Below are 11,325 nucleotides of genomic sequence, written 5' to 3'. Positions count from 1 at the left end.
CCCACTCCCTCCCCGCCGAGGCTCACGATGACGTCACCGCCTCGCCACACTGCCGATACGTCTTGTTAGTGGAAGTGACGCGCATGCGTCCAGAGCTGTCATCCGTATTTAACATCCTTTGGTTTTGCTCCCCTTTCCCGGTTCGGCTCGGCTTGGGTTTCGGCCCTGGTTCTGCCCCGTCTCTGTTTTGGTTCGGTCTGCTTCTAGTATCGCCCACCCCTCCCCGCTGTGCGGCGCTGACTCGTTCACACAGACGGCTGTTCAGAGACAAGGGAAGATGTCCACCACCGCAGGCGGAGAGTTCGGTAACCCGCTGCGGAAATTCAAGCTCGTTTTCCTGGGCGAGCAGAGCGGTGAGTACCGGGGATCGAGAGTTAGAGGGCAGAGCCTGCAGAAGCGTGCATCAGTGACCGATTCGGGGACCTTGATGAAGAGGGAGAGACAGAGAGAGTCTGGGGCCTGTGGAGAGGAGAGTGATATCGGGGAGAGAGTCGGGGTTTCGGGCCCAGTATATAAAAAATAAAATATGTCTTATTTTTGTTTGTGTTGTGAGGAGAGAGGGTGGGGGTTGTGATTCCCAGCTGATTCGGGCCGTCAGAGGTGTTGCATGACCGAGATATAGACTCGGGGATTCGGGTTTGGCAAATCGGGGTATATTATATCTCGTGAGGAGGATGATAATTCATTGCTTTAAAGATCAATAATTCAAATTCTAGCAATGTGATCTCCATAACCCAAATGTCTTAGCGGTGATGCAGCCCATTTTGGGTGTGACCGGGGATCATAACAAAACACAAAATAGAAAGGGGGTTATTCGAAATTACAAATTCAGAAAATGCTCAGGCGTTTTTGTTTTATTTTATTTTTGACCTAAATAATAAAACGAGCATCTGCGGTCTCAAAAAACTGTTTCTGTATATAAAATTAAAAAACATTCCCGAACAGGTTTGCAGTAAGGATAATGCTCAGTATTAATACAATGGTCTGTAATACATATAGTAATATGATTTTATAGAAGATGAATCTGCGTTGCACTTTGATCATACCCATCGCTTAAGTAATATTGTTAACTATCAGCGTTAGTTATATTATCTCTGTGTTGTTTTTGTGGGGTCCCGTTTTATTCGGATGCTGTCACATTAACGACACTGTACACCGGGACGATGGTATCATTTCATTGATCAGAAGCGGGCCTCCTGCTGTATATAGGAGTGCCACATCAGGTTTTTGTTTCGAATAATATTTGTACATTGTTTCATAGGAATCTAGGTGTAATGCGCCTGTGATTTCTCCAGGTTTTGGGGCGGCTGTCCGCTAAACTAAGGGCCCAGTCAGGTCCCCCTCCCGTTCATAAGCAGAAGACAACGACCCCCCCCCCCCACACACCCATAAAGACGCATAGTGGACAGCAGCAGGGATCCAACGCCCTTGGCTGTCAGCTTCTGGAGTCAGCACCACAGGGATATATTATACATATATCAATATTTTATTATTATTGTTATGTGTCTTCAAAAGGATTTTCTGTGGGTTAACAATATAACAAATACAAGAAGCAGCGCAATGTGTTTCAGGTGTTAAATAATTGAGAGGAAAAGAGAAGAAACTCCAGGGCCGAACCCTGGAGACGAAAGCAGAGTGATATAAGATCATCTTTACTGGATTATTTAGATTTGTAAAAAAAAAAAAATTAAAATCACGTTTTTCCAACATCATTTACTAGCAAGAAAAAAAATAAGATCCTTAAAAAAACAAATACTAGTAACATAATGTAGTGTAATGTGCAGGTTTCGGTTATTTTAGTAGAAAGCAGTTATGTAAACCTTAATTGACGCAAAAAAAATACTCTTGCCTTTTTTTTACCCTGGTTAAAATATATATATTTCTGTATAGCTGAAAAACAAGCAATTATCAAAGCCTAACACCAGATTGAACCCAGTTCTTGTTGGGGATCCTTAGATTAAAAGGGCACCCCAAATAAACACCGGCATTCTTCCCAAAAATAATTGTATAAATGTGGTCCTGGGTTTCAAGTCAAAATGCCAGTGTTGCTTGTGTTCAAAGTGTACAGACCCCCAAGCTACATTGAAAGGTCCTCATTGCTGGTCTCAGTGTACAAAGAGCTCTCCAGTCTTTTTATACCACTGTTTAACAAGTTACAGTACACCTACAGCTCTGTTATACACCCCTACATCTCTGCTTAAATAAAAGCACTACCCCAAGTTTGTAACTTCCACTTCCCTGCATAGTGGGGTACCCGTGAACTAGTACACACATACAAGTATGCAACAGCCAACATTAGAATGAACATGTTATGTGAGACCATTCAGTCATGTGAAGTTTTGGCATCCTGTAATGCACCTCTTTTTAAATTGTTCCTTCATATTTATGGATTATATAGATTCTTCACGTAAGTCTGAGTAGACCTGTATCTCAGTTCATGCATTATTTGCTTGATTTGTATAGTGGTCTCTTTGCTGGAACTGTGCTGTAACCACTGGGCCCCACAAGCCCCATTAATCAGTGGTGAGGCTTTTGCTGACTGTCTGTTTGTGTCTCGTTGCAGTGGGGAAGACCTCCCTCATCACCAGATTCATGTACGACAGCTTTGACAATACCTACCAGGTAAGACACTAGCACAGTCAAACTAGCTAATGCATATCAATTAATGACCATTTTAAATGCTGCTTCTTCATGCAGTCCGGGCAGATGAACAATAAAACTCACATACTACAGACAAGAGCTGATAAGATTACCCTTTATTTTTTTTTGTTATTTTTCAGGTGAATGTAAATGAAGCTATCTTTATTGTATTACATGAAATCTGTCTCCTCAGAGGGGAATAAATCTTCAAAACTGTAAAAGCTCCATGATAGGTCCTAGAACCCCACAGCAGACATGGCTCCGCTCTTCATCTACAGATGGGTCAATCTAATCATCTGTTATCCAAAATCTCTCTCTCGGTTTAGTCTACTCGTTGAAAAGGCATTGGGGGATGTTTTGTGCATTGAATTCACAATATAAATTTTACTAAAAGCCTGAAATCTGAAGCAATGCGGCTAACTTGACAGGAGAGCTGATGTGCGGAGAATGCTCTCACAGTGCAGGGCTGGTCTGTCTGCATGTCTTGCTGAGTGAGTGACAGTGAGTGTGCTTGTATTGTATTTACTGTTCACACTGTGTCTTTGTTCCGTCATCTAACATTGGTAAATTACCTCTCCTTTTTTTTTTTTTTTTCAGGCAACCATTGGAATAGATTTCCTGTCAAAAACAATGTATTTAGAGGATCGTACGGTAAGTACTTGGTTTTGGCACTCAAAGTGGTGCTGGTAAAAAATGTAATTTAAAAAAAACGTACAGTGCTTAGGAAAATAAGAGCAAGTCAGATGTTCCAGGAAAGATCAGAATAAAAATGCGTGTGTGTGTGTGTGCTGCTGATTTTCATGCATTATAACACACTGTAACATCCAGCATGACCAGGTTTTCGGACATTCGAACGCATCAGAAGCACTATCATTGGTTTATTAATTTACGTCACAGTTTATTTTGTTGACCTATTCATTTTATTTTGCGTTGCAACACTTCCTTTGCTCAGTTTATTTTGTTTTATTTTTTTAATGTAGGCTTTGCCTTCACGTTCATTTTTTCCATTATGTTTACTTTTGGCTGGCCCTTCCCCACCCCCCCCCCGGGTCCGCACAGATCCGGCTGCAGCTCTGGGACACGGCCGGACAGGAGCGATTCCGCAGTCTCATTCCCAGCTATATCCGCGATTCTGCCGCGGCCGTCGTGGTGTACGACATCGCAAGTACGTAAGGACCCAGCCAGCCAGCCAGCCAGCGAGCGATCGAGCTGGCGTGCAGGGATAGAGAGACAGGGGCCAGAGCTGCTTCTGGCTTGGAAATGCACTTTCTCTTGCACAGCAGACTGATCCACACCTGGTTTTAACAGCTTGATTGTGCAGCTTGGCAACCATATGTCTGGACCTTAACCACCCTTACAAACAAATCTCCTAATACACTATGCTGTAGGTCAGGAGCATGCTGTAGTAATCTTGAAGGATTTCTAAGCACTTGTAAAAACGTTCCTTCACTCAGTGGAGTCCGATTAGGCTGATAATAATGGGAGAGGCTCCTACAATAAGAACCATATTTCCCTTCCCTTAATGTTCAATTCTAGAGTACACAGTAACGGCTGCAAGTTGATATCAGCTCAAGAGGAATGTCATTTGGAAACTGTATTTGACTATTTTAATGGTACTAAAGTTTAATATAATGTAAGTTCATTACTTCTACAGACCCCGATCAGCACTAACGTTACCCTAAGGTAAGGTGGTCCAGGATTAGTGCTAATCAGGGCTTTGTGAAATAATGATTCCGAGTGTATTCCAGTGCAGTTCTTAACAAATTGCAGTCATTCCTCAAAGTGTTACTAGAAGCGCCCTGATTAGATGGCTAAACCTCCACCCTTGGAAGTCCCATCCAGCCAGCAGCTCTTTCATTCTGTCTCTCCCCTCCTCCTCCTCTTCCTTTCCTCTTTTCATCTCTCTCTCTCTCTCCCTGTCCCTCTCTCTGCCCCCTGCACCCCGCAGGTTCGACTCCAGCTCTGGGACACGGCGGGTCAGGAGCGTTTCCGCAGCCTCATTCCCAGTTACATCCGCGACTCCACCATCGCGGTTGTGGTCTATGACATCACCAGTGAGTACTGCCACTGCCAGTCCGCTTCTATCAGAGCGGTCCAATCACCCTGCTCTGGAGTGTGGCCTCAGACTTCTTCAAAGGCCTCCGCACTGCGATAGTGGACTGCAGCCTGTTTGTCAGGATAATAATAGAAGGGTTGACATGAGTGCTGATCTTGAGGGCAGCTCTGGGGAAAGGCAGTGTCTGGGTGTTGACAAGCGCTGTCGTCTTTTTCTCTGGTCTTTCTTTTTCCTTGTACTGTATCTTATCTGGGGAAATCTTTTGTCTTTGCAGCCACAAATACTTGCAGACTGTGCAACAATAACCTCTGAAGACAACACAAAGGCTGGACAAAGGGCGATGGTACAGGCTGGCAGATCTCAGTGCTGTATAGATACAGAGCCCTTTTAATACCCAGCCTTATATTAATGGAGGGTTCATTGCAGGGTTTGGCAGATTTAAAAAGGGCCAGGACACTGCAGAAAGACACTTGTGGGGGTTGTGTTCAATAATACATTCTAAACTGGCAATACAAAGCCTGCAAAGCATTATTACAAAGCCTGCAAAGCATTATTTCAAAGTGTTTGTATATATATGTTGCAAATGTATTATTATACAGATGCAGTGGAGGAGGCATGTGAGCATAAGGCTTGTATTTATTGACATCTCTTCCAGATCTAAACTCCTTTCAACAAACCTCCAAGTGGATCGATGATGTCAGAACAGAGAGAGGAAGTGATGTCATTATCATGCTAGTCGGGAACAAAACAGACCTGGCTGATAAGAGGTAAAGAGCACGTGCTCAGGGCCTTCTTGAGCAGGGTGCTCATGAGTGAACTAAACTTGGGTGCATCAGTACCTTATATCTGCTGTTGAGACACTGAAGCCATTGACTTCTTTGAGCGGGCATCATCAAAATAGTAGAACAAAAAAACAACTTCTAATGAGAAGTATAACTGCACTGTAGTAAAAACTACTAAAGCCAATGAAAGAGGGGCTTTTAAAACATGATCAAGCGTGCTTGAAACACTTCCTACCCTGGGGACCCAGGCCTTTCCGACACCCCGCTGACCAGCCTGCACACCTGAGCTGCTATCGTCACAATCCTGCCCAACCCATTCCTGCTTTTGAATTGTTTTACATTTTATTTATTTTTATTTCAATTACTGTTTATTGCATACTATTTCTCCTGTTATTATTATTTATTTATCATTATGATTATTATTTAACTTCACTATCAATCTGTATTGTTGTGTTTCTTTGTTTGGTCATTCCTATGATTATTATTATTATTATTATTATTATTATTATTATTATTATTATTTGTTTTATGATTTTGCTGCTGTTTGCCCCCTCCCCCTCCTCACTGTTGCTGTAGACAGGTCTCTATAGAGGTGGCTGAGCGGAAGTCCCGTGAGCTCAATGTGATGTACATAGAGACCAGCGCCAAGGCAGGCTATAACGTCAAGCAGGTGGGTGGCAAACACAAGGGTCCCCCACAGCTGAGTGCTGCAGCTTAATGAGTCCCTGCTGAGGTGAAACCTTCTTTAGCACTTTCAAATCTGGTTCAGGAGAGATGCATCAAAAACTGCTTTTTCATGTGTGTGTTTTTTTTTTTTCAAAATGCACATTTCTAACAAATACAGCTTTGTGTGTCTTGGGTTAAAAAGAAAAGATGTATTTGATGCAGGGTTGGGGTCAATTCCCTTTTTTTCAATTCCAATTCCATTAAAATATATTCTAATTCCCATCCCCTTTTAATCAGTTCCAGTTCCAAGTCTTTCAAATTAATTCCTTTTGAAGGATTTGGAATTGGAATCGGTTTTAAAAGAATTGAAAATGGATTTGGAATTGGAAAAAAATAAATTGACCCCAACCCTGGTTTGACAAGACGCTGTGCATCCCCAATTTGTTTTTTTCTTTTCTGTGAGCAAGTTGACTTTAGTCTTATGAGCTGAACTCTCTCTCTCTCTCTCTCTCTCTCTCTCTCTCACTCTATTTGTCTGCCTGCCTGCCTGCCTCTCTTCTATGTGACTCTGTCCTTTGCTGGACCAGACAAATCACCACAGAAGAGGGGGAGCAGAGAGCTAAGGAGCTGAATGTCATGTTCATTGAGACCAGCGCAAAGACTGGCTACAATGTCAAGCAGGTAGAGATTGAGAACTCCTCCAGCCAATCCAGCCCCCTCCTCACTGTCCTCATCATCCTCCTGTCCTTCCTTCCCTAACCCTAATTGCATGTGCCGTGAGTGTGAAGGTTTGAAATGTGGATTGGATTTTGTGAATAATGTGAAATATTGTTTGTCTAGCTGTGTGCACAGCTATGGCCAAAAGCTTTACATCACCATACAGAATTATCGAAAGTCGAATGAAGCCTGTTGAAGAACGTTACCTTAAAATATTGAATTACATACCACTCTGTAGTTTTCCATATTCATAGCGAAAAACTGGAAAACATTGAAAAATGTGACATTTCGAAGTCTAACATGAAATACTGTACTACTATTATGGCTTCCGGTAGACTTGCGAAGTCATTTTATAGTTTCTTTGATTACATGATGTTAAATAAAATATATAAATTATGCTCGTATAGCTTTTTTTTATTTAATTGTCTCAATCCTAAAATTCGAGGTAATGCCAAACTTTTGGCCACAGCTGTACATAGTCTGGGGCTTGTGAATGTAGTGCTTATGGTTCGAGTCAGACAGCATGTTGCAGGGTAGGTGCAGAGTGAGCTACCCTCCTGAGCTCCAGTGCCACTGACCCTAAGCCCTGCCATGCTATTCAGTCTTGGGCTCTTCTCAAGCAGGGAGATACTGTCTGTTGAGGTGCCGTGGGTTTATTGATGCGGGCTACTGTCCGCTAAGTACTGTACCAGACAACCAAACTCCTTTCCTTTCTGGTCAAAAGCAGGTTGAGAGCAGGCTTCCAGAGCTGACAGGTTAGTCCAGTAACACACACTGTACCAACCGAGTGAGGAAACCAGTGTTGGATTGTAAAGATCTATTAAACCCCAGGGGTTTTCTTGAGCGATGCATTCACCGTGTTGTATTTCTTTTTCTTTTTTCCCCTAAGTTGTTCCGTCGTGTGGCTGCTGCCCTGCCTGGGATGGACAGCACACCTGAGAAAAGCAAAGAGGACAGTATCCTTCAGGGAGTGGGGAGTGGGGAGTGGGGAGTGGGGAGTGGGGAGTGGGGAGTGGGGAGTGGGGAGTGGGGAGTGACCTTAAAATACAGCTGGCTTCCTACCAAAGCCACTTTGAATGTAACATCGGCTTTAAAAAGTGTGAACACCATGGATAAATTGGCCAGCCGTGACAATCCCTCTGGCCCTATGCAGCTCCTTCCATGTTGATGGAGAGACAGTGTCCAGAGGTGTGTGTGTGTGTGTGTGTGTGTGTGATCCTTAACTATGCATCTCAGTGATCGATATCAAACTGGAGAAGCCGCCTGAACAGCCAGTCACTGAGACCAGCTGCTCCTGCTAATCCCGTCCCCTTTTTCAACAGCTCGTCTCCCATTGGCCATTTACACCAACCATGTCAGACGCCATTGGCTAGAGAACCTACTTCCAGACGGCTCAGTGACTATCCGGAGTAACCGTGTGGATGTGCTATTACATTTAAACGAAACAAAATTTAAATTTTAAAACTAATCAATTTAAAACCACAGTTTAAATGCTGAAAAGTTCAAATCTCATCTATTACGACTGCATGGCGTATTTAGGATTGCAGACTGAGATAGCTTCTCCCACCTCTCTTCAGTTATTGCACTTTTTTTTGTTTTTTGAAGCAAAAATGGTGCCGTTACACTCTTGTCATTGTTGAATTATAATAATAAAAATTATAATAAAAAATGTGTGTTTCAAAAAGAAAAATGTGAATGTTTGAGAAGGCCACTGCTGCTGTTCTAGAAGTAAATCTTTTTTTTTGTGTGGGTGTGTGGTTGTTTTGTTCATTGTGTGAAGCAGCACCTTTGTCATAGGGCTGTGCCCCTGGCTGTAGCATTAGAATGCACTGGGCTCTTCTCTGTTTGCTATCATTCTTCATTCTGTAGCTCCAGCATTGAGATTGAACTCCTCTTTAAATGTCCCGATCTGGCTTTGAGCTGCTACTGTAGAACCATGCTTGCATGGCCTTTGCCTGCACTTATTCACGTCACACAGTTTAAATGCATGATGTTTTTTTAGAACAGAGAATCACCGGCAGTGGCAAACAGCTTCTCCCAATCAGAGCAAAAAAAAAGGTAGTGGAGGCATTTAAAAAGACAAAATGGTTACGTAACAAAACTCCGCGCTCACGAGAAACACATCTAAAGTAAAGACGAACGAAATGTAAACTCATTTCAAAAACAGGGTAAAGAGTTAAAAACATTGTATTGAAATGCCAATACCAGTTTACCGTTAGTTATTAAGATGCCAACAGTTGTGTTCCAGATTCAGATTGTATTTACATTCTATTACCCTCGAATAGCTGCCAGTTTAACCCTAATTGGGCACGCCTGAGAAAAGCCATCATCACAGATGGGGTTTGCAATCTATATTCTTATTGATATTATTGTATGGGTTATTAAATGTGTTAGTTACCTATTAATCCACTTTAATAATACAATCTTAACTCGTAGGTTGATGTAATTATATGTCTGAATGCCTCCTACCGTCATGAAGAGTTCATCTAATAGGCTTTTAGTAAAACAATGAACATTACAGACTAGAATGAACGTGTTGCTGTATTAGAATGGCATTAAGCAATCAGGACTGTATTCATTCGGATTGTATTGTCTTGTGATGGGCAGCCTAATCAAGCTGTACATGGATTCCTGGTTTGCTGATTTAAAATAAGCCTTGTCACCTCACATAATGGAGAGGCAGCTGTACAGCAAACCTGTGAGTGTCGCTGTGTGGTTTTATTAGGAGGACAAGAAGCAAAAACTTGACAGCATCTCCCAAAAATCCCTTGAAATAATAAAGCACGGTTTATCCTGACGAGCTTTACATCTTTAATAAGGCTTGAGTACCACGGTTTAATAACCCATAGTTAAACCCAATCTGAAGGTTAAAATGACCCCCTACTGTGCAGTGCAGCTGTCTTGTGTAACATAGTAAAAATAATGTTGTCTAGGGTGTGCACTCCCTTATTTATCCTGCAGGAGGCAGGCTTTTGCACTCCGAGGCCTTGTGCTTTAAGAAGATGCTTTTCTTGAGAACAGGAAAGAGGCCTCGAGTTCCCAAAGTAGTTCCCGATACCAATTGATTGAACAGGAACACAAATGCTGTGCTTATGCCTAAAATAGGTGCTGTTTTGCTAATCGCAGTAGTAGGAGTAAAGTAGTAGTATTGTTACAAATATTATTTATTTGGTTTTTAATACTTGACTGTATTGTATTATTTGCTTGACCAAAATGATGGTAGAGAGGCGGAGTTCAACACAGGGGGGAATGTGTGCCAGACCCAGGCAGTGTTTATGTGTGAACGCTGTGCCTGACCCAGGCAGTGTTTATGTGGGAACGCTGTGCCTGACCCAGGCAGTGTTTATGTGTGAACGCTGTGCCTGACCCAGGCAGTGTTTATGTGGGAACGCTGTGCCTGACCCAGGCAGTGTGAACGCTATGCCTGACCCAGGCAGTGTTTATGTGGGAACGCTTTGCCTGACCCAGGCAGTGTTTATGTGTGAACGCTGTGCCTGACCCAGGCAGTGTTTATGTGGGAACGCTGTGCCTGACCCAGGCAGTGTTTATGTGTGAACGCTGTGCCTGACCCAGGCAGTGTGAACGCTTTGCCTGACCCAGGCAGTGTTTATGTGTGAACGCTGTGCCTGACCCAGGCAGTGTGAACGCTTTGCCTGACCCAGGCAGTGTTTATGTGTGAACGCTGTGCCTGACCCAGGCAGTGTTTATGTGTGAACGCTGTGCCTGACCCAGGCAGTGTTTATGTGTGAACGCTTTGCCTGACCCAGGCAGTGTGAACGCTTTGCCTGACCCAGGCAGTGTTTATGTGTGAACGCTGTGCCTGACCCAGGCAGTGTTTATGTGTGAACGCTTTGCCTGACCCAGGCAGTGTTTATGTGTGAACGCTGTGCCTGACCCAGGCAGTGTTTATGTGGGAACGCTGTGCCTGACCCAGGCAGTGTTTATGTGTGAACGCTGTGCCTGATCCAGGCAGTGTGAATGCTGTTCCTGACCGAGGCAGTGTCGCTTGTGTCTCAGCTCTTGTACTTGAATGCAGTCCTTGCTTTTCCTCAGTTTGTTCTCTGTGTTATACAGCAGGCGCCGCCTCTGTTGTGGATCAGTGTGTAGTTAGACACCCCCTCACTCGGTATGATCTGTCTTCGCTGTACTTTGTTCGTTAGATCCCTGGTCTGCATACTTTGCTTCTTAAAAAAAAAAAAGAAAAAAATAGAGAGATAAATATTGAGTTATTATTATTATTATTATTATTATTATTATTATTATTATTATTATTATTATTACATATTAAGTAACACTATCTCTATCTAAACTGGTCACTACTACTTGTCACTGAGTGAATGTTCAGCTGTGTACTATCTGGTGTGTCTCATTAAACATTTTAAACATGCTGTCTACTAGTCTTTAGCGAAGTTTCTGTGAATAATGTACTATTATCTGCTGTAAAAAAAAAAAACACACCGAAGT

At 42.9% G+C, this 11,325-nt stretch overlaps 1 protein-coding gene across 5 annotated transcripts; it reads left to right on the top strand.

The window, feature by feature from the left end:
* The first annotated feature begins 52 nt into the window (after positions 1–52).
* LOC117430766 (ras-related protein Rab-6A-like) lies at positions 53–11,249 on the top strand. 5 transcript variants are annotated; one of them, XR_004548591.3, is made up of 9 exons: positions 56–353; positions 2,564–2,622; positions 3,238–3,291; positions 4,589–4,694; positions 5,352–5,463; positions 6,055–6,148; positions 6,732–6,825; positions 7,751–7,817; positions 8,098–8,168. XR_004548591.3 is itself a non-coding variant. In XM_034051216.3 (8 exons), the coding sequence occupies exons 1-8, from the start codon at positions 278–280 to the stop codon at positions 8,160–8,162; spliced, it is 633 nt and encodes a 210-aa protein (XP_033907107.1). In that variant the 5' UTR covers positions 53–277; the 3' UTR covers positions 8,163–11,249. The 5 variants fall into 5 exon arrangements, 4 of the variants coding, with proteins under 4 accessions (XP_033907107.1, XP_033907106.1, XP_033907105.1 ...); XM_034051216.3 differs by lacking the exons at positions 4,589–4,694; positions 6,732–6,825 and adding an exon at positions 3,700–3,805 and having other exon boundaries at positions 53–353; positions 8,098–11,249; XM_034051215.3 differs by lacking the exons at positions 4,589–4,694; positions 6,055–6,148 and adding an exon at positions 3,700–3,805 and having other exon boundaries at positions 54–353; positions 8,098–11,249.
* Positions 11,250–11,325: the final 76 nt, after the last annotated feature.

Source organism: Acipenser ruthenus, chromosome 16 (genome assembly GCF_902713425.1).
Source record: "Acipenser ruthenus chromosome 16, fAciRut3.2 maternal haplotype, whole genome shotgun sequence".
In the NCBI taxonomy this organism is placed as follows: Eukaryota; Metazoa; Chordata; class Actinopteri; order Acipenseriformes; family Acipenseridae; genus Acipenser; species Acipenser ruthenus.
The sequence above is the reverse complement of the archived record's forward strand: the minus strand, read 5'-3'. Positions and strand labels throughout refer to the sequence as shown.